At 45.9% G+C, this 23,268-nt stretch overlaps 1 protein-coding gene across 1 annotated transcript; it reads left to right on the top strand.

Moving 5' to 3' along the window:
* The first annotated feature begins 383 nt into the window (after positions 1-383).
* KLF9 (KLF transcription factor 9) lies at positions 384-22,812 on the top strand. The gene is made up of 2 exons (XM_031449849.2): positions 384-1,896; positions 22,289-22,812. The coding sequence occupies exons 1-2, from the start codon at positions 1,392-1,394 to the stop codon at positions 22,516-22,518; spliced, it is 735 nt and encodes a 244-aa protein (XP_031305709.1). The 5' UTR covers positions 384-1,391; the 3' UTR covers positions 22,519-22,812.
* The last annotated feature ends 456 nt before the right edge of the window (positions 22,813-23,268 follow it).

Raw genomic sequence — 23,268 nt, 5'->3', positions numbered from 1 at the left:
ATAAGTTAGTCATAGTTAATGTACTAGATGGAAGAATTATTTAAAAATCTGCCTCAAAGTATGCTGCATCCCCAAACGGAAAAAACGGATTGATGCTTTCTCATTGCTGTTTATTCTTGGGCAACTTGGCCTGACGTATTTAGTTTTTTTTAAATTATAGACTTACATTGTATTTATTCATCACCCCTGCCCTCCCATACATATCTCAGTTTTACTACTAGCAACACAAAATACAAGGATGTGTTCAGTTTCACTACAGCTCTTCGCGTTTACTAGTGTGGAGCGCTTGCCTTCGGAACGCCCTTCTGATTGGCTGAGCCAATGTCAGTGACATCAACCAACTTACTTTTGATTGGAAGGCTGGTTGCTGGGACTGTAGCGTTTGCAGGAAGTCACTTAACTATTTGCGAGCTGGAAAACCGAAACCGAAGTTCTCTTTTGTCATGAGAACGAGCGCAACTGAGTTGGGACGGTGTGTCCCACAGCTCCGCAAGCTGGATCGTGAGCCAGGAAGCCTGGACGGGCTATGGGACAGAGAGGCACTCTGGAAGATGAGCGGCGGCTCCTTTCCAGCCTCCCGGCTGTTACCCTTTTAAATGTCAGCGTTCGAGACTGTAGGGGTAGCACGAGGCATCGAAACGGAACAGTCGGATTGGCCGCACGCCTCACTTCTAGACGCACCTCTCCACTGAAAGGCCGTTCTGACTGGCAGGGGGAGAAAGTAAACAGAGTTGAATCACCCTCCCCACTGGCCAATTGGAGGGGGTTTGGATTGTGACGTGATGGGATTCTGCGAAATTGTCACTGAGCGAGAGAATGCCGGAACGGTGCGGACCGGCAAAAGCAGGGGCTCAGAAGCCGTCAGTGGACTGGGGGAAAAGTGTCTCTTAGACTTGGCGCTTCGGGCGGCCCCTGCCAGCCGCGTCTGGGTGGTCGGGTGAACGTCCTGGGGCTTTGGCTCGACGGAGAGGCGGCCGAGGGCGTGTACCTCTCCTGCAGTTTCCTCTCCCAGCGCCTCGGGGGCGTTTTCGGTCGAATAAACTTGCGACCGCCACGTGTGGCATCTTTCCAAGGGAGCCGGCTCTCACCGGCCGGCGCGCCCGTCGAGGGGATCGCGCGCGGCGCCGGGCACTAGCGGCGGCGAGAGGCGGCAGCGCGGCGGAGCCTGGTGCCGTGGATGCTGCGTGCGGAGGCGCTGCCGGTTACGTAAAGATGAGGGGCTGAGGTCGCCTCGGCGCTCCTGCGAGTCGGAAGCGCCCCGCGCCCCCGCCCCCTTGGCCGCCGCGCCGCACCGCGCTACGCTCGTCGTCTGAGGCCAGGGCACGGTGAGCCGAATCTCCGCAGCCACCGCCAAGTTTGGCCGCGCCGCCGGGGCTGCTGTCGCCGGCACCATGTCCGCGGCCGCCTACATGGACTTCGTGGCTGCCCAATGTCTGGTTTCCATTTCGAACCGCGCTGCGGTGCCGGAGCATGGGGGCGCTCCGGACACCGAGCGGCTGCGACTACCTGAGCGCGAGGTGACCAAGGAGCACGGTGACCCGGGGGACACCTGGAAGGATTACTGCACGCTGGTCACCATCGCCAAGAGCTTGTTGGACCTGAACAAGTACCGACCTATCCAGACCCCCTCGGTGTGCAGCGACAGCCTGGAGAGTCCGGATGAGGATATGGGATCCGACAGCGACGTGACCACCGAATCTGGGTCGAGTCCTTCCCACAGCCCGGAGGAGAGACAGGATCCTGGCAGCGCGCCCAGCCCGCTTTCCCTCCTCCACCCTGGAGTGGCTGCGAAGGGGAAACACGCCTCCGAAAAGAGACATAAGTGCCCCTACAGTGGCTGTGGGAAAGTCTATGGAAAATCCTCCCATCTCAAAGCCCATTACAGAGTGCATACAGGTTAGCGGTGTCTCCCTCTCCCACCCAGCTCTGGGATTAGTTAACCTTTGGCCGGGCAGACTTCCTGGGCATTGAGGACACCACACTGGACCTAAAGGGTGCAAATATTTTGGATAAGATGCTGTTTAACTCTTTAAAATAATTTAACCGGGTAGAGACGGAAAGCTCACTCTCTCCTTAATTGTCCCCAGCCTCTAGAAGCCACGGAGAGCATTAACCTGGCGGGCAGAGTGAGTGAGTGCTAAGTGCCAACCGGTGTGCGTGGCTTCGCGGGGAGTGGTGCCGCCCCTCCCCTGTCCCGCCCTGCCCCCTCCCAGGACTCCTGCACCGGCGACGGTGGGGCCACCCCACCTGGGCAGACGCTGGCTGGGGGAGGGGGACGTAGTCGGATGGCGTATCTTTTATTTGTTTCTCTTGTGGGATTGCAGAGAAGTGGCCGAAACCTGGGTAGAAGCGGCGCACTTTACATGGAACCCTTTAGGGATGACTAAGGGCTCGTTTAGCTGGATATTTGCTGCTTTTCAGGGCTTGCCAAGGTGGTTTTAAATTTGGTCGAGTCCCCAGAGAGGTTTAAAATAACACTGCTTCAGGCAACAGAGGAGTTTGATCCAGCGATGGTTGGTTAACTTCACGACTGGTTAGCCTTTTTAATGAGAGGATTTCAGAGCCGATTTTTTCCCCACGTGACTTAGGTCGCACCCTCCACCCAGAATAGAGCAGTTAGCAAGGAGGTGTGGTCCTTGCGGAGGTCAAGGCTGATAATCAAAGTTGGGATGTTCTGCAGGCCCCGTGGAAGGGTCTCTCCCAGGGAAGGCAAAAGGCGGGGCTGGCTGGATGCTTCTGACTAGTAAGACATCTACAGTTTAAAATGGGCTTTGGAGACTTACAGGAACCTTGGTCAGCCAATTCTGTTGGTTCTGTTTAACATAGTCAGAAAAAGTTGGAAAGCATTCCCACTTGGTCATGCTGTCTCACCTCCTTCAGTAAGGTTCCTTTACAACTGCTGTTCTAATAAGGAAGCACAGTGCTTGGTCCTCACCTTTTCCCTCTGTCCTGTGACACCATGTTTAAGAGGAGGTTGTTGGAGTTACGTGGACTAACTGTTGGTACTTTTAAGATGAGGCCCTGGGCCTGTGGTTTCAAAATGATAATTGGTTGGTTTGGTTTGGTTTTGCTTTTAAAAAAAAAAAAAAAAGGCCACGTAACTGCATCTTATGTTTTATTTCCTTTGGAAAGTCCTTCTTGTGGAGGTGGCTGCTGCCCAGGAGTAAAACTGAATTTCCTCCGTGGTTACTACTGCAAAATCAGGTTCTGTTTGGAGTGGTCATCTAGGTTGCCATAAAACAGCATATTTTTAAAGTTTGTATCTGTCAGGCTGTTGTGCCTGAGTTGAGGGACGTGACCTTTAGCGTGGCTCCCTGGATGAAGTAGGGGGATATTAACCAGAGGGTGTTACTCACCAACAGCTGTTGGGCGGGCCTGGCTGTGTCAGCCATGTTCCCGGAGTTCAGTTCACAGGGACACCCACTGCCACCTTGAGCAAAGGCACTCTCTCCTTCAGGGAGCTGCCCAGTCGTGCAGTTGGGGAGGCATGCAGCGCTTCTGCGTGAGCTCCCCGAGTCTGTCCAACTCCGCCAAAAGATTCCCAGCGTTCCGGACCATTCAGCTGAGTGATTTTCTCAGGCATTTATAGAAATGGCTGCTTATGTGTGCGTGCATGCGTGGTGCTCTTTAATTCTCCATGAGGCAAGTCAGCTCAGCTGTTTCAGGAGAACCTTTTACACAGGAGTGGAAAACGAACTGACATGTTAATCCTACTTTAAATGCTACAGTCAGTCTTTGGAAACTGGTGTGATACGGTGACCTCAGGTATCTTATTTATGGTTGAGGGCTTTGAAATACTGGTACATGGTTGGACAAAAACCTCGGACTCTGTAAATACTGTCCGAAGTGGACACCTGGTAGAGAAGGTATGTGTAAAGGATACTCTAAAGAAGACACTTGTAGGAGGGCTCCTGCGTTTGGTAGTTTCTGAGTCAGCTTGGAGTTAGATTATCTGTGGGGTGGGGTCCCAGCTTTTGATTTTTTAAAAAATTATTTATTTATTTAGTTATTTTTGCTGGTATTAAACCCAGAAGGTGGCCAAGAGATAGCAGTTGGAATGGCCACACTCTGAAGACTTGAAGAACTAAAATTCCAGCTATACCCCCTGCTCACTGGGGCCCAGGCAGAACTTCTCCTGCTGCCCACTCACCCCCTCCTAGAGCCTCCTACAGCAGCCACTTCTGTAGAGCCAGTGGCTTTAGAAGTTGAGCCACTTAAACAAAATTGCATTTAATTTGGTGCAGTTCCTTTTGTAGTATCCCAAGAGAAAAGACACTTTTGAGGTGGACTGAGCTGGGTTCTGGTTTGTCCTGCTGTTTCCCAGTTGAGAGACCTTAGGCCAGTTCCTTGAATTCAGAGTTTGTAAACTACAGGCCTGCTGCTGAATTTGCTTTGCAAATTTGTTTGGCTTGGCCAGCACAGGATTTATAAAAATTTAGTTGCTAACATGGAAAAAATCAGGATTTCCACACAAATCCAGATTTCTGACTTCTCTGGAAAAATCGAATGATCTAGCAGTACTGGGCCTAAATTCCTACCTGGCAACAATTGGCTTGAACTGACCAGTCTTTTTATGGGGCAGTGTCCCTTTTTTTAATCATTTACATGGTCTCTGTTGGCATTCTCTTCTTTGCAATCTCTTTGTTTGAGGCTCAGTTTCTTCATCTGCAGCATAAGGTCCATCTCTGAAATCAGGTTCTTATGCAAAGATAAGATAGTAGTTTATGTGTAATAGTCAAAACTTAAAATCAGGAAACAGGATAAACTTATTTTTAAGTAAGGTAGTACTTTACATTTTCTAATACTATGCTCAATTTGTTTTTCCTCAGCCTGTTGATCAGATATCAGGTGATGTACCTCTAAAGTTTAAGCAGTGGATCCATGGTTAATCTGAAAAAAAGTACAACAGATATGAGCTTTTCTGTCTCCAGACTTTTGGGGCACTTTAGAGTGTATTTATTGTTTCAGATTAAGTATTAGACCCACTGGAGTACTTTTCCTGAAAACATATGGAGCTGATTAATTTGGAAATGCAACCAACTTTAAGTTTATCTTGGCACACTCCACATCCACACCCACAGGCTCCCCCCACCTCTGAGCATACACCCCAACTTGCTCCCACAAACTCACACCCAAACCCACTGACTCCCCAGACCCTCTCTCACATCCCCTCCACCTCTGTATGAGAGTGAGAAGAAGAAGAAAGAAAAATCGGGGGGGGGGGGGGGGTTGGGCATATATCAGTGGTAGTAGAGGTACTGGGTTCAATCCCCAGTACCTACATTAAAAAAAACAGAAAGAAAGGTTTATCCGAAGTTTCCTGACTTTGCAGTCACCCTACACATAGAGTGTGTGTGTGTGTGTGTGTGTGTGTGTGTATATATGTATATATGTATATTTTGAGGGGGTAAACAACTACATCCAATCCAGAACCAGCTGATGTAGTCATGTTAGGTTGACATCCCAATGATAGAAACCTTAGGCCTTATTTCCATGCCAGGTGCAATTTTAGTATCTTTTTGGAGAGACTTAAATCAGGTGTCCCCAAATGGTGACAGTGGGTTGAATTTAAGGACACTGGTTACAGGATTCTGAAAGCCCCAAATCCCAATCATCACACCCCAGTTCTATATAAAAAAATTCAAAAAATTCTTTTTTTTTTTTTAATAGGCCAGAAGGAAGTTCATGTAAAACAAGGAGAGACAAGAACTGCAAAAAGCCCAACAGTGGCTGCTTCTGTTTCTCTTTATCCTGTTTGAACATTTCCCTGGGATACTTAGAATATCTGGTGGCAGGAACCTGGGTAGGTCCCACCATGGAAGTTATCCTCCAAATAGGAAATAGATTTTCTGGCCTGGCTAGCTCTAACTCAGGTGGATTTCCTTCCCTGAGACTAAAGTTTTAAAATTTTGCTCATACAGGAGCCAGGCCTGCTCTGTGCCTCATGAACTTGTCTTCCTTAATTGCTGCAAAAAGTTTCGGAGTCAACTTTTTGGTTCAGGAGAGTCTAGTACCATCAGAGGTATGAGAAGGACCCACTTCCATGGAGGTGGGGTTCAGGGACAGGGCAGAGTCTTGAAGGGGACTCTGGGCAGTGCATGAATTAGCCCCTGCCCAGACTTTACCACCTGCTCGTCTCTTCATGAGAAGGGAGGCCCTGTGCCTTGATCCTTAAGCAAACATTCTCTCTGTCCCATCCTGCTTTCCATAGGGCCCCCGCAAAGTGATGTTGAGTGGTATTTCATTGTCTGACATGCTTCATCCACGACACGTTTACAACTAACTCTGAGTGGGGCCAGCACAGAGAACTGTTTTCCTACTTTCCCCCCTCTGCTTTCTCTCCCCTAAGGAGACTAGCCATTGTTCTTCCCCTAATTGCCCTCCCCCATGACAGTTTAGTACTGCACATATACTGTAGAGCTCTTTATGTACTGTGCCCCTTTAGAAGGCCACAGGCCGTTGAAACAGCTAAGAGTTTATTCACCTGCCAAATATTTAATTTTTACCCCCATGGGGGCAGGTTCACCCGCCCACCCCACAGTGTGATTGTCTAGACACAGTCTCATGTGTCCTGTCAGGATAAAAATGAGAGCAAAGTGCTCTAGCTATATAGGATGATGGGATTCTAAGGGTTGCAGGGATATCCTACTAGGTTTGCCTCTGGGTTTCAGACAGGGGGTTAGAAACTCCTTGATTCCGAGGAAAGATGACCCACAGCTGCTTGAGCCCCTGCTCAATGCTGGAGTCTCACCCTGGGGATTAAGGCCGGTGGAGGGACCTACCAGCTCTTTATTCCTGGTCCCAGAGGTAGGAAGGCCAGTTGCTTCCTCCTCACTTAGCCCTCATCTGTTAGCATCCTGCATCTTCTGTCCAGCTGCCCTAACCAAGACAAAGTGGAGCTGCCCTAGAAGAGCTGCTGTTGCTGCTGGCAGGATTACTGTTTCACAACAGAAAATACAAGTGGAGTAGAATTACAGAGTAAAACCATTGTTTCTCGGGATTTTCCTCTCAGATCTTCTGTGAGCAATGAGGAGAGAGAGGGGAGGAGTGCGAGTGGGGCTTGGGTCAGGGAGGGAGGTACCAGAGTACAGAGGGTGCTGTTTTGATGGTAACACCCCATTACCTTCAGACACAAAGATGTAACCTGAGGGAAATGAATTCTTGAGACTCTGAACCTAGGGGTCAGATTTACATTCCTGGCTCAATTGTTGACACTTACCCCAAGAACTAGTCATTCTGCAGCGTCTGTGGGAAATTCCCAGATTGAACTTCCCAGGGAGAAACATCATATGACATATTGGTAAAGTGGCTGACAATGGTCTTCCTTAATAAACTCATTGAGAAGAAAAGTGGGCGGGTGATTTCCCAGTATTCACTTGTTCAGGAGCCCCTAAAACAACCTGACATTGTGCCCCAGTTAAAGTCGGATTTCTGGACCATCACTTTGATTTCTGAATGCCTTATGATCATTAGCATTCTTGACTTAAAAAAAAAGCCAGCCAGCTTTGTCATTTTCGTGAGTCTTCCAAAATTTTTCCATTTGTTTTTCCCCTCCCCTTGGGTGTTCTCAGCCTTAGAGAAAAAGCTTACAGCATTCCAGGCCTCTGCTGCTAGAGTCCTCCCCCACATCCGACCCTCCCACCTTTTCCTCAAGCTTCTCCAGCAAGCCCAGCGCCCACTGAAGAGCGTAAATTAGTGCCTAGTAATTGGTACAAAGGCACTTTCTGTTTCTATGCAACACACGCAAAAAGGAGGGGCAAAGGGAAAGGAAAAAAAGACCCACAGATGGTTCTAAAGGGAAAGAAATGGGGTCCTCTGCAGTGGGCTTTAAGCAGTCCTGTCTCGCTCCGCCCCACTTTTTGTTGGGAAGTTAGTCACAGGCCTAAGCCTAACTCACAGCACTTGGTGGCGGCAGTTGTTAGTATCAGGAGAATAGAATTTGGAGGCTGGAAGTGACCTTGAGAGGTCATCGCATCCATCATTTTGTCTGTAAAAAAGTGTATTCTTTTTTTTATTTTGGTACCCTCTCAGACGAGGATTGTTCTGTTTAAGTCTTTGGGGCCCTGGAGGGTTTGGAAGCATACCATCAGGGTTTGAAGGCTGGCTCTCTGCCACGACAGGCATGTGACTTGGGGTGAAGCATGGAAGCTCCGGGAACCTCAGTTTCCTCCTCAGCACAGTGAGGGCACCACGTACTCTGAGGATGAAGTGCTCCAGGCCGGAATTTAGCCAAATGGAGATCTTCCTTCATTATGAATTATTTGTAATACTTAGATCTGAGAATTCTTTTCCCCCATGGTGTCCTGAGAACTCAGTCTGGTTAACTTTTTTTTTCACCTTAGTCTAAAGAGCTGCTTTTCATTAACCAAATTAACGAGTGAAGGAGCAGAGGTGGAGTCAGCCCGGGGGCCTCTGTCCTTTCACTATGGGAGCAGCACTCTGAAACAGCCCAAAGCCAGCGCCAGTGAGATTTCCTACTCCTCCCTTCCTGGAGCCCTCCTGAAACTTTAATACCTTTCTGGTGCATTAAGACCAAGAGTAAACATTTGTCTTATCCCAGCCTCAAGCAGCCCCCTCAGCAAATACTAGGGCTAACATTATTATTTATAGAGAATGCCTTCCCCATTAAAGGAGGGAGATGCATCCATTTTTTATGCGTGGGATCTTCCAAGGCATTCTTGCCATGTGTGCTTAAAGCCCATGTTTATGACGGTGCACCCGCAGGCTCCCCTTGTAATCTCAGGTTATCATGAGGTATTTCAGCCTTTGGAGTCCTGAGATGAGATTTAAACATCTGGATCTGAAATCTATGGGTTCCAGAGGTGCAGGAACCGGTAAACTCACCCTCTAAGCCCAGGGCCACTGGGCATTTGAATTCTTTTTTTTAAGTAAAATTGAAAATAATCACAAAGTTGAACAGCAGAATGGAATTCATCCCTGATTGAGCCTTTTGTTTTTTAAGTGAGGGCTTATTTAAATAGATTAAAATAAAGAGATGGAAGCTTAAGCCATACAAAATTAATGACAAGGTTTGAAAAGCAGGCAGCAGTATTTTGTGTCAAACAAAGTGTGAAAGTTTCTCCAAAGTGTGTCTCTGTTTGGGAAATGAGTGCCTTCCAGAGGGCCTGACTTGAACCAGAGTGGGAACCAGTGGGGCAGGCAGTGGACAAAAAGCACAGAAGTCCTGCCTGAGAATTATGGACAATTCAAAACTGGAAGGAATTTTATAGATCCTCTTTGTTCAAAGAGATGGCGGGGCTGGGGGAAGTTTCACTATCTCTCCCTTCCAGGGAGGCAGCTTGGATGAGACAGAGGCCATCAGAAGAGCAGAGTAAGTCCTGTGATGTGGAAACCAGCCCACCCTAAGGAACTTGAATGTGAGCAGTCTCCAGAAAGGTCTTTACCTTCAGCAGGGAGGCAGCAGGTAGAGCCAGTAGAACACCGACTTCTGGGTCTCTCAGACCTGTGTTTGAATCCTCTGCCACTTTCTAATTTAGAAAACTCTCTTAGCCTCAGTTTTCCCATCTATGAAATGGAGTTCAGCAATTATATACTCATGAAGTTTTTCTGAGGCTTCATTCAGATGAGGTATTTAAGGCATTTAGGATAATGTCTCCATATACTAAGTATTATCATTAAAAATAATTTACATGGTGTTGCCCAGATACCCTTGAGGTTCCTAGAATTTTTGTTTACAGTTGCACACTAATCCAGCAGCAGCTCATTCATTTAAGTAATATTTGTTGAGTGGCTGTTACATGCAAAGAGCTGTGCTAGGTGTCAATAGCAGGCACTGTGAATGTTGTGAATAGTGACGATGATAGTAATAGTAATTGTAAGTTATATGTGAGTAGTAATGCTGTTAGCAGTAATAATAATAACACCCAGCATGTATTACACAGCAAGTTCCAAGCCAAATGGTTTACAAACATTGTCACATTTAAACTCACAGACCTTCTATGAACTAGGAAGGTACTCTTATTCTCATGTTATAGGAGAAGTTGGAGTTAGTTAATTTAGTCCAAGGTTAGTCTGGAGTTTTCCTAGTATGTTTCTAGGTGCTTGGAGTTGGGCATGAATGGCTGTTGATGAGGACTCCTTGGGTTTTTGCCAGTGGGAAGAGACCCTGCGTTTTGCATGGTTCTCCTGGATTTGACCCCAAAACCATCGTTCTCTCTACTCTTGGGTTCTAGCTCTGGCTTGTGGTTGGTCTTTATGAACCTTGGTGAGGACTATCTACAGAAATCATGGATCCAACCAAACCTATCCTGTATTTTCCAATAGTTCTCCAGAACATGCTTCTTTCCAATTGAAAAAGACCTCACCTCTGGGTCCACAGCCATTTTAATCAAGCCTCTTGTTTGCAGGCAGCTGAACCCAAACTTGGACTGGCTTAGTGAAAATTAGAACTTTATTGGTTGCAGTCAGCAACCCCTTTGGGTAGCTCTAGTTTCGGGTAGCTCTAGTTTCAGGCATCTCTGGGTACAGGTACTCGGGGGCTGCCTCTCTCCCTGGCTTGGCCTTGCTCTTCTCTGCTTGGCTCCATTCTCCAGCAGGCTGTCTCAGAATGGTGGTAAGATGGCTGCCAGCAGCTCAGACTCCCATCCGGCCAAGTCAGCACGCCCTGTGGGAAGACAGTTCCCCTGTCCTCATGGTTCCAGCAAAAGTCCCAGCCTTCAAGCTTCATGACTGAGTTCGAATTGTGTGCCTGTCCTTGAACTCATTACCTGTGGCTGGTCCCATCCAAACTCTGGGTCTGAGGTATGGGGTGCCCCCCCCTAGAATTACATAAGCTCCGAGTGGGAGAGGGGTGATTTCCAAAAGGAAATTCAAAGTGTGCTATATATTACCCAAAAGAGGTGGTGGGTGCCAGACAGGCAAAACCAACAGCTATTCACTCTGTCCACCCATTCAGAACTACAAACAGGATATTCCAAAAAGCAGACTTCGACAGAATGAGAGACAGATTAGTATGACAACCTTTTTTCCTCCATATTTTTCTCCCCTTTGAAGAGAAACCACTCTGAACTATCTCAAGTTCGAGCTGTAAGATAGCTACCAGTGCATATACTACATGGTCTTTGTAGAAGATAGATTATTGCAAAATTATTACGTGTTTCTTGTGCTCAGGCTTAGACCCATAGGCCCTCCTCAGTGGATGTTCTGGAAGCTGGTGCCCAAAGCCTCACGTGGAATCCGTGTAGCCCCAGCAGTGTGATCAGCTGCACCATTCACTTGGTCTGAATTCCAATCATCTGTCTATTTTAATGCCCAGAGAAATGAACTGTGTTTATGTGAACGTTTGTCACATAATAGATAGAGGCCTCATTTTTACAAAGATCAGCTGTTAATATGGTAGTTCCCATTGGGATTCAGAAGTCTGTTCGGTGTGCGTAATGTCCAAGAAAAAAAAACCATAATAAATCATAAGAGGCACAAATTAGATCTTAAAAATAACTTAACAGAAACACATAAAAATGACTTAAATCCCTAGGCTGCCATAATTCTGCCATAGTTTTGTACCATTGCTGTTTTAATGAAAATCAGCAGAATGCCAGCCAAACAGCTGCTTTCCCTCTCTGGTGTTGCAGATCATACCCCTGGCCACAAGATGCTTGTCTGCTGAGCCTCACCCACTGGAGCCAGGGTTCCCCATGGGAAAGAAACGTGGGCTGTGCCCCTCTAACCTCTAATGGAGTCATTTCTTCTCCTAGTCCTGCTTACTTCCAAATTTCAAAGCCCTGTCCAAGAATACATGCCCCAGGAGGGCCGAGGGAGTCAGGCGGGGGCTGTTGGGGAAGAGGTGGATGGCTCAGCCCCACCGTTCTTCCTGGTCTTTGATGATGAACACTCGGCCATGTGAGTTAGTGGCTCACACTGTGAAAGCTGGAAAAAACTATGTGACGGTGGCCTGTGTGGCATGTGTGAGTACGATCTGTGGTCATTGCGGCCTTACTCTGGTGCCAGCAGTTGTACCAGGTTGAGTCCAGAGACAAACAGCTGGAAACATGTGCTAGAACAGCATCACTAGTCACTATGAGTCATGATGAAGGCCGTGACCTAGCTGGCAGGTAGTGGGCCATTGACTCACCAGACAACAGTCTCGTCTCCTGTGTTTTTCTGTTTTGCCCATTGTCCTTTCTGAGCCAAAGTCTCCAGCTGTCTGGAGAGGAGTTGCCCCCTGGTAGCTGTGGGTGCTACATAGAGTTTTACCCCACCGTGCACACGTGGAGATGTTATCCCTGTGTTTGCTAAGTATGCCAGAAGTCTTGGTGGCCTTGTAAAGCAACTGTGTGCATTGGGTAAGAATTTCCCAGTCACAAGCCTGGGGTGTAAAAAATGTAACTGTTCCTAACAAGAACCAACTGAGTGGCCCCCCTACTCCCAGCACCATTTCTGCAGTTGGAGGACAAACTTTATCTTGGCAGTTTGGGGCCCCTCACTCTCTTCTATGTTGTTTTCATGTGCCTATTGATCATTTGTATTTCTTCCTTGGAGAATTGCTTGTTTAGGTCTCTTTTATGTTGTTTTATTCTCTTTGGGGTAAACGTTCACAAAATCAGAGTTCTCTCTCCCTCTCCTTTTGTCTTTCTTTCTCCTGGGAGTGAGCTGTTTGGTGGGCAGAAACCTCACCTCTTCTTTTGGCATCATGAGAGGGCTGTCCACATTGCATGCCATCCTTTGACCTTGGTGGTCTCCCCCGCCCCCCTGGGGTGTCATGCACAAGCTGGGGTCTCCATCCTCTTATTCAGGCATCCTCTGCTGAAGAGGGCCTCTGCACAGTGTTTCCAGACATTAGATCCTTTTCTGCACTTCAGTCTTCCTGGAGCATCTTCCCAGCTGGTCTCCAGAGCACACAGTCCCTTCCCTCATCCTACATCGGAGTGGGGGCAGGGGGAGGTGGAGAACTCTGAGGCATGCATGGAGACCCTTCTCTCAGCGTGGGAACCCAGATCCTCAGGTGCCCTGGCGCATGTGGGGACTTCCTGAGAGGGGCTCAGACAGGCTCCAGGCACGTGGTTGGCCAGGCAGCAGTGGCCGCCCCTCTGAGACTTCCCAAGCCTGTTTCTAAAAAGAGGGTACCCAGCGGTGGGCACTCCCCAGAGACCTCTGCAGCTGTTCCCTAAGCACAGTCCCTCCAACTTCTCTCTCTGCAGCTCAGTTTTGATGGGAAGCTCTGGCAAATTAAGAGTTTAAGAATTTCAGGGTCTGCTTTACATTTTTAAAACTCTGTTTTGAAACTTCAAGCTCAGCAGCAACTTACTTGTTTTAAGTGTCTCTGCCCTCCCAGAGGCAACGCATCTGGAAAGAAGGGCCTGGGAGTAAGAGAATTAGAAAAACACAACAAAGGCTCTCTCTGGATTTAGTTCAGGCCTGTGTTCTTTCACCTCTAATTCTTGTTCTGTGCTCAAAACCGAAGTAGGGATTTGAAAACCAGTTCTAATCAAAGTGTGTCCTTGGTCAAGTCACAGGCCCTTTGAGTCGGCTTCATCTGAAACAGGAGGGGTTCGAATTAGATAGTCATAAAAATACCACCCAAAAGGCAAAGATTTGAAGAATCTGCATCCTCAGCATAGTTTTGCCATCAAGTAGACATATCCTGTTTAATGTTTAGTGCCTAGCAGGTTATTTACTTATGATTTCTCTTTCCTACAAATAACTGGGCAGAGGCAGCACAGGATGGGAGGCGGGAAGAGCGCGGTGGCGGGACTGGCTAATCTGGGCCTGGACCTAGCTGTGTGGTAGGTCCTCCTCACCTCTCTGCCATTTCAGAGTTGCTGCGGTGGGGGCTGGGTAACGAGACATCAAGACATAGCCACCTATCTCTTGCTGGGTTGAGAACCTGAAGTGTTAGGACTCTGTTGTCTGCCATCTTGATTTCTGCGGTCCTGGTACCTGCACCATCTCACAGATTAGGTGAGGCTGGGGATGTGCAAGCAGTATTCAGACAGGCCTGCTTCCAAATAGCTAGACATGAGCTTCCAGTGAGGAAGTCCTGCGTGACAGATGCTACAGACGCCCACTTCCCAGTTCAGAACCTCTGCTTTCCTCAGATAAACACAGGGACCAGGAAGTGAAATCTCACATCCAGACTCTATAGTGACTCTGTTGTATCAACAAACAAAATATAAAAGGAAACCAGATCACAAGAAGAAGTCAGAGAGAGGCCAAGAGCAAGCAGTAATGTGATGGGATGGCATTCAGGCAGGGTTATTTTTCCAAAGCGATCAAGTGTTTTTATTTTTTCAGAATGTCTACATGTTTAGGTCGTAGCAATACTTCTGGCAAACAGGAGGCTTTTCATTTCTTAATTGTTGGGCTTGATATTAACTGGAATGATTTGTGCAGGGAAATGTAGAACCAGCTGTGCCCAGATGAAGCATACCTCCTCTATCAAGTGTACAGGTGCTTCTGCACTTGGGTAATGGACACGAGAAACAGTAAATCAAAGGCTCACAGCTTGTACCTGCAGATTAGCTTTGCTTTCCCCATGGGGACTGAGGACAGGTGACAGTGACAAGGGTGGGGGTACCAGGTGTGTGTGGGCTCGTGCCCCCCCCAGCCTTGTCCATAAGAAGCGTGGCATCGGGCTCTGGGCTTTGTATGTCTGCACTTCTACCTCCCCCTGCTTCCTAACGAGCGCACTCCTTGGTGGGGCAGTCCTGCCATCACTGTCTGTGTCACTCAGCATCTGAAGGGAGTTTCCTGTCTATCCCGCAGGGGCCATTTCCCTTTCACATATGGAAAAACAGGAGAGGAGGAGGTGGAGGAGGAGGAGAAGGAGTGAGAAAACAGATGTAGTTTATTCTGAAAGTTTCTCACTTTCTAACAATTTGTTTGAGAAGGAAACAGAATGATTTTGCTCCTTTCTTTGGTCTTGGACACTGGAGTCGATTTCTCAATAGAGTGTAGCCCCTCCCCTCCCGCACCCCACCCCCACATGGAATATATTCTTGATCAACCCAGTCATGGAAAAATTTGAACTCACATGCATCATTATTACCTTTGTTTTGTGTGAGACTTTTCTGACTTCTCATTATAAAATAAATTTGTACTTATTCCTTTTTAAAAAATCAGAAAATATAGGAGAAAATTATAAACAGAAGTAGAGGTTATCCACTGACCTGTAGATAACTACTGTTTGTATTTTGTGTATATTCTTTGAGGATTTTTTTCTCTCTGTAGATGTTCACACACATACAGAGCAGATCACACACTGGTCTTTTCACTTAGTGGTGTATTGCTAAAACTGTTTTTACAGAACAATCCAGTACCTTTTTAATGAGTACACATTATTCCACTGTATGGCTCACTATGAAGTATTAAACCAGTTCTTTATTGTTAGAAATTTAGAGTGTTACCAAGTTTTACCTTTTAGAAACAATGCTGGTATCCCTGTATATTTTTGAGTTCCTATTTAATTGTTACCACAAATAATTCCTGGACAAATATATTGCCAGGTGATCCTGGAACAATTAGAAGCCCCATCCATACAATAGAGGGCCTATTTCCTCATGCCACCACTAATGATAGGTATAGGAACATATCTTTTAACATGTTCATCAGCCTGATATATATTTTGTTTGTGTCTTAACTGGCATGTTTTGATTACTCGTGAGATTGACTGTATTTTCATATATTTATTAATTGGCTGTTAGTATTTGTTATTTTATAAATTACTTATTTGCATCCTTGCCCAATTTTATTAAGTTAGACTGTTCATTTTGCTCTGCTAGTGTCCTTTTTGTATTACAAGTTTTAACCTTTTGTCATATGCCACAATTTCCTTTATTAGTTCACTGTTTTGGTTCTTAAATTTTTTTACATATATATTTTTGTGCCATGCAGAAGTTTAACATTTTTAATATTTCAAGACTATCATTCAAATAGGATTCTGCCTTTGGTTTCATGTTTAGAAAATCTCTCCCCATTCTATGATTCTAAAAATATTCACCTATATATTTTTTTACCTTTGTGGTTTTATTTTTTACATTTACATGTATAGCCCATTTGGAATTTAAGTGAAAGGTACATGGTAGGGATCCAGAGTTAATTTTTGATTTAATCTATGCCATTATTGAATTAAATGTTATTTTCTTCACTGATTTGAAATGCCCCATCTCCATAGTCTTGGGTTTGTTTTCAGACCTGACTCTGCTCCACTGATTTGTCTTTTCCTCTGCTGGTATCACACTATCTTAATTATTGCAGCTTTAATCATACATTTTAATAACTGGTATTACAAGTACTCATTTATTATTGTTCTGTTGCAAAACTTTCTTGGCAAGTTGAGCATATTTATTCTTCCAAATGAACTTTAAAATAATTTTGTCAAGTTCATGAAAAAAGAATTTCTATGATATGTGCTAAGTTCATAGATGAATTTGTACAGAAGTGCCATATTCACACCATTGGGTCTTACCATCCAAGGTCATGGGAAGTGTCCCATTTATTTCATTTCCTTTTATATTCTAGTTTTATGATTTTCTTCATGCAGGTCCTAAACCTTATTGTTAGGCTTATCCTGACCGACTATGTTTAGCCCATGAGAAAACCATTGCTCTTTTATATACTTAACACCTATGAATGCATTTTTTATTTATACTAGTTTTTCAGTTATCTTAGACTTTCCGAATAGGAAGTTGTGTCAGTTGCAAATAATTCTTATTTTGCCTCCTCCTTCCTACAATTTACTTCTTATCTTGGTATCTAATTGTACTTCCTAGCATTTCTTGAACAACATTAAATAGCTGTAATGATTGGGGCAGGAGTCCATTCGTGCCTTGAGCTTGACTTCAGTGGGAATGCTGCCTATGTTTTATTCTTGACCTCGCTGAGAAAAGGTCTGGATTTATATTTTTTATCCTGTTAAGGAACTATTCTATTTTCCTAAAAGCTTTCATTAGGGATGGATGTTGAATTTTATCAAATACTGTTCCGCATTTATGAAGGCAAGATACGTGTCGGTGGGGGTTGGTTGGGAGTGAATTAGCCTCTTAAAATGAGGAGCAGTATCAATAGGATTTTTCTAATATCAAATTATCCTTTTATCTCTGGAATCCTAGTTGCTTTTTTGTAATTAAGAAAAACACTATTTTTCCTCAAGAAACAGCCTTGATTTTGTACATCTGTGAGAAGCTGTGATTATTAATTGGCATTTTGAGAGTTCTGTTCTGAAAAGGAGGCCTAGTTCCCCTTTTGATTGGATTGGATTGCTTTTGCTTGAAGCAATGGAAGCTTCAGAGTTTGTAGTTTTAACTCTTGCCTCGATTTAAGTTTAGCCCATTTGAGGCTCTTCCATGGAATTGTGGAAGGGAAGGTGAAAGAAACAGTGTGGGGGTGGGCGGAAGGGCGGTGGCGTGGTGTGCAGAGAGCCCAGGTGTCCCCGATCCCAGGCCAGGACCTCAAGGGCAGCCCATCGGAACTCAGGGGAGCCTGGACAGGGTTGGGTATAGCCAGTTAGCCATCCCTATACCTCTTCTCTTTCTCTCTGTATGTGGAGAACTCACCACTGTTCATTAAGACTTGACCGAGAAGAATAAGCTTCATTTGGCATCCTCAGCTAATCACCAGGTAGAGTAGAGGCCCCTTCTTAGAAGCAGTGAGCCATCCTTTGTGCTAAGTCGGCAAGTGCATAGCCAGCAGGCCCCACTCCACTTCTCTTGTAACCCAGTGGAGGCCCAACCTGTCTTGGCAAAGAGCCTTTTACACATTTGGTGCGGGGTTCAGTAGCCGTTTTGATCCCATATTTTATACTCGGAGCTGAGTCTGTCAGTGAGAGGTGCTTAGCTGGTTGCTGAAAGGGGAGGGGAGTGGTGTATAAATAATGAGAACTCGCAGAAACTTGTGCTGTTAACAGCTCTGCTCCAGTAAAGGAGACTTTATTGTGTCACTGCCTCTGGGTGTGTTTTCCTGTGAAGGCCAGGAATAAAGCACTAGTACGTGTCTCTTCTTTTTTATTTATTTTTTTCCCCCAGGAGGATGGTAACTCTCTTATTTATACTAAAGACACGTTTAGATGTTTAATTGACAGTTGCTTTACCATATGATTTGTTCACGATGGAGAAGGTTAACCATTCTTTTGGGGACCTTAGCTCTGGGCTGAAAGGAGGGGCTTGATTTCCCTGACTTGCAGTATGAAAGGCAAATCACAGCCTCTCTAAGGCCTCTCTTTTCCTCTCTGCACGTCATCTCTGGTCCCAGTCAGCCTTAAATTCTCTTCCTTCTCTCCATATGAGTTCCCCATTCCATACTTTCTTAGGTTCAAAGTGTGTATCATTCTCTAGATACCTTATTATGTGTCATTAACTAACATGTAGAAATGTCTCCCGTAGTAGGTGGTATGCATACTTTACACTGGGTTTAAGATAAGGGGGGTGATTTCAAAGGGCTACCGATTGTAAATCCCCAAGAGAAGGCAGGCCCCCTGCGCGTGCATTGCTGGGCTGGCACAGTGTCTTGTAAAGTGCTGGATCTGAATGTCTTTACATTCAGTGGGGAAAGCACTCCTCAGTTGGCCCTGAATTCCACCACATCCCGTGATCTAATATACTTGGCATTTCACCCACTTTTATTATGTGTCTGGCTCCTAAATACATTTGGATTTACAAGGGACACACGCTAGACAGAAGTTCGGATCTGCAAATTGAGATCAGGGGTCAGCCAACTCTCTATAAAGGACCAGACAGTAAATATTTTAGGTATTGTGGTCCATAGGATCTCTGTCACAAATGCTCAGCACTGCTGTCGTAGTGAGAAAGTGGCCACAGGTAAGACACAAACAAACAAGCATGACTGTGCTCCAATACAACTTTGTGTACGGACATAAAAACTTGAATTCTATATAACTTTCTCTTGTCACAAATGTTATTCATTGATTTTTTTTTTCCAACCATTTAGTAAAAACTAAGTGTAAGAATGGCGTTTATTCTGGCAGGTCAGGTTTGGTCTATGGACCATAGTTTGCTAGCCCCTGATTTAGATCATTGACCAAAAGGCCCTAATGCTTTTCCAAAGGATCCAAGAAAAATCAAAATGATCCTAGAGCTTTTATACTAGCAACTCAGTTCCAAGTAGGTCTATTTTTAAATGCTTGGAAACTGTAAGCTTGAATTATACATGTATGAATCTAACAAAGGCTCCTGTTGGCTCTGATTTCCTCTGGGCTTTGTGGGTGGCCCTCTCCTCTCTGAAACACTCAGGGGGAAGGATGCAGGTCAACCCAGCACCTGGATTAGAAGCAGTGAGAACAATCACATGGCAACTATGAGGGGCAGGGAAGAGTGTAGCCATAAGCTAGATGGAAAGTGAATTCAATGGGAATGGACCCTGATTACATTAGAATATATGTAAATTGTAAGCATAAACACTTACTAGTTCTCCTGTGCACACAGCTGATTCAGGCTTCAGGACAATTTTCCACTGACTCTCACTTCCATCTTCCTGAAACAGAGGGAGTGCCTAATTTCTTTTCCAATCTTAGCACACAGAAGAGTGGTCTTCTGACCCATTTTTCCCACAGTAGATACAATCTGTTCAAAGAAATTAATCTCCCCTCATGACTCACTTGAAAGACATGTGCCAGTGAATAACTAAACCACATTACCCCTCCTGAAAGAAAACCACCTCTGAGGAGCATCTGTCCTAACAAGCACTGAGAAAACACTGAGCTTTTCCTTTTTCATCGCTTTCCTCCCCACCAAACATCAAGCAGTGGAGAGAGGGCTCCAACAAAGAGAACAGAGAGGTTGGGGGTCCATTTTAGTTTTGGTTTTTTCCAACTGATCACACTATGAATTCTGACCATTCATTATACTTCTTAATATAACAAATTTAAAAGAACATTTCTCCCATAGATTTTTTCATTGGGGCTAGAAAGGACTTGGCTGCAGTCTGATTCTGAAAGAGCCCAGAAGTCTTCCCGGTGATCTGGGAACTTCTGTGCAGGCTTCGGTTACGTGAGTGACCTGGAGGAGCAAACTCAGCGCACGCATGTGCATGCACGCGCGCGCGCGCACACACACACACACACAGCTGAGGCATTTATTAAATGGCAGCTCAAGGAGCACAAGTTAGACAGGAAGCTCGCCCTTGTTGGATTATGACAACCTGCATTTTGCCCTTTGTTCAAAGTTCTGCTGAATTGGGTAAAAATGCTTTTGATCCAACAGAAGCTGCACAAGTGTAGTTTTCAACTCCACATGTCGTTGAGTTTTTCAGAGAGTTCAGTTTGAAGTTCTCTTTCTCTCTTTTTTTTTTTTTTTCCCTTTCTTCTCTTTTTGGCCCTGCCAGAGACCCTGAGTGTCCTCGTGGGTAGGGCTTGGCGTTCATTGGCTTACTGTTGCCTTTAGCTGCTGTGGCTTTTCAACTTAGAGCTCGGTGAGGAAATATTTCCCATGTATATTGAATCTGTTTATATGGATTTGTTTTGCCCGCATCTGGTTTCCCACAAGAACAAGTAGGTGTACATGGGGTGTATTGTACCCTGCTCTGCTTAGAGAACAGCAAGTAAAACGTTAGTCATGTATAGACTGTCATGGAGGTGGCAGAGGTATTTTGTTGTTCTAACCGTTATTTCCCCGTCTCTGGCACAGTTTAGGAGAAGCTGGGGAGAAGAGTCATTGTTGGATGACTCAGATGCACCATGCTGGACAGCTCCCAGCCTTTTGAGTCTCTTTTTGGGTTCCAGGAAGATGGGGACCGGAGTGAGACAATATTCACTCCTCACATCTACCTAAGGAGTGTCTGGAGAGTTCTATAGAAACCAAAGTCCATGCCCCAAGTCCATGAAGCAGCTGCTTTGGGCTGTGCTTGGAAAAGTGTGAGGAGTAGGCAGGCAGATAGATGCTCAGAGCTGGGGGCTGGCAGTCATTCACAAGAGGAGTAAGCAAGACTCATCTTCTGCTTGTGTGTGTACCCCCTAAACATAGACAAAAGCCCCACCCCTTGCCAATCCAGGGTCAAGAGGCCCCCAAATGCTGGACTGATCATGTCTGGAGGGTGGGGCTTAGCTGCATTTTAAGTGGGACAAGGAGACAATAGCATGAATCCAAGGAGAGCAACTGGAATGGGGAGGGATGTGGAAACACTAAGCCTCTGTTTCTTCATCTGTCAAATGGACCACTTCTGTGGGGTGTCCTGTAAGAATTCGGTACAGTAATGCAGGTGAAACCCTTAGCTCTGTGCCTGAACTTTTGTTATTATTTTAGAAGAATGTTAGTTCTTCTTTTATGAGAAATATGGAAGAAATTAGGATTGTTTTGTGCTGACAAGAGAAGGATTAGAGAAACACACGACAGCAGTTCTTCAGGTAGTTACGGGATTGTTATGTGATGGGGGATCAAACTAATTTTTAGTGTTAAGACACTATGACTTAAAATATGGCCTTTGCAGGGAGGCACATTTTACGTCATAAGAGTGTTTGCTGCAGAGATACTCAGAAGCAAGCAGGCATCCTTGTCAGGTATCAGGCTCCGCCGCCAGACTTGCTCAGACAGAGGCTGGGTGGCCACGGCACTCAGGGGGAAGTAAATGCCTGCCCCTGGTGGGACATTGGTTGGATTAGATGCTGATGCTTCAGTCTTCTTCCATCTGTACAATGCCAGGAAATTTAACAAAGGGCTAAATTTTTTAACTCCTTGAAGAGAATTCGTGAAATCAGCAACTGTGTAGAAAAAACTGGACAGTAGAGTTTCTGAGGTTCTTGGGGAACCAGTGAGTATAAAATAGCAAGCTCGTTTGCTTAGAGAAGATGATTCTCAGCAGTGTCCTCGTGGTGTTAGTTTGTGAGGGCTGCCACAGGTTGGACCACAGGCTGGGCGGTTGAAACAACAGAAATTTATTTCTCACAGTTTTGGATGCTGCCAAGTCCAAGATGAGGATGTTGGCAGAGTCAGTTTCTTCTGAGGTCTGTCTCCTTGGCTTGTAGATACAGGGTCTCTTCTCCCGGCACCTTCACATGACCTTTCCTCTGTGGGTCTGGAACCTAATCACCTCTTCTTATAAGGAGACCAGTCACTGGATTAGGGCCCAGCCCAGTGGCCTCACTTAGACTTAATCATCTCTTTAAAGACCCTATTTCCAAATACAGACACATTCTGAGGTAGGGGTGGGGGTTTAGGACTTAAGCATTTGGTAGGGGGAGCACACAATTCAGCCCAGAACACTCATAAACAACAACAAAAAGGACTTATCCTTTGAGTCGCGGGGATACTTGGCCAGGACCAGCCTTGAGAATCTGCGCACCGGGCCCTTGACCCTGTATCCTGTGTTGGTTCCCTTCTCTTAGGTGAACGGCCCTTTCCCTGCACATGGCCGGACTGCCTTAAAAAGTTCTCCCGCTCAGACGAGCTGACCCGCCACTACCGGACCCACACGGGGGAGAAGCAGTTCCGCTGTCCGCTCTGCGAGAAGCGCTTCATGCGGAGTGACCACCTCACCAAGCACGCCCGGCGGCACACCGAGTTCCACCCCAGCATGATCAAGCGGTCAAAAAAGGCGCTGGCCAACCCTTTGTGAGGTGCTGCCCACCGGCGCCAGGGAGGGACGGACCCGGGCGGACAGAACCACTCCCAGCAAACAGACACGTGGAAACCACGGCCCAGAAGAGGCACGCCGCCAGCACAGGAAGTCACTGCTCTTTGGTCACTAGTCTAATTTTCCTCTCCTTGCGTTGTTTTTTAAAAAGCACATTGTAGCCTAAGATCAAAGTCAACACTTGGTCCCCTTGCAGAGGCAATTCTGAACCGTCTCTGACTATTGGAGGGAAGGCAACTGCTTTTTTTTTTTCCTCTCCTTAATTTTTTTGGGGGGGAAGGGGAGGGGGTGGTGGGTGGGGGGAGGGGGAAGGCCAAGCTGGGGGTAGAATTTTAAACATTCAACACTGGTGTACATATGTCTGACTGGGTGAGTTGACCTGTGGCCTCCCACAGTGATTCTGGGCCCTTTCTGCTTGCCGTCTCTGATTTGTTTTCTTACCTTTTAATGTAATGATGAGTGTGCTTCAGTTTCTTTAGCAAAACCACTCTCTTGAGTCACGTTACCTTTTGAGATAAAAACAAAAACAAAACACAAAAAAACAAAAAAAACCGCCATAGCACAGCTGTCTTTATGCAAGCAAGAGCACATCTACTCCAGCATGATCTGTCATCTAAAGACTTGAAAACACAAAAGTTAACTTCTAGTCAATGGGTAAGCAGTCTGAATTTATACTAATCAAGACAAACCTTCGAGAGGTTACACTTAAGTACAGAACTTTCGAACCTTGCT

The sequence above is a fragment of the Camelus dromedarius genome, chromosome 10, assembly GCF_036321535.1.
Source record: "Camelus dromedarius isolate mCamDro1 chromosome 10, mCamDro1.pat, whole genome shotgun sequence".
In the NCBI taxonomy this organism is placed as follows: Eukaryota; Metazoa; Chordata; class Mammalia; order Artiodactyla; family Camelidae; genus Camelus; species Camelus dromedarius.
Note: the sequence above shows the minus strand (reverse complement) of the source record. Positions and strands in the feature narration are given on the sequence as shown.

Coding starts and splice junctions, on each gene's coding strand:
- KLF9 (XM_031449849.2), top strand. CDS start 1,392: ATGTCCGCGGCCGCCTACATGGACTTCGTGGCTGCCCAATGTCTGGTT. Junction 1,897..22,288: donor CCATTACAGAGTGCATACAG/GTTAGCGGTGTC, acceptor CCCTTCTCTTAG/GTGAACGGCCCTTTCCCTGC.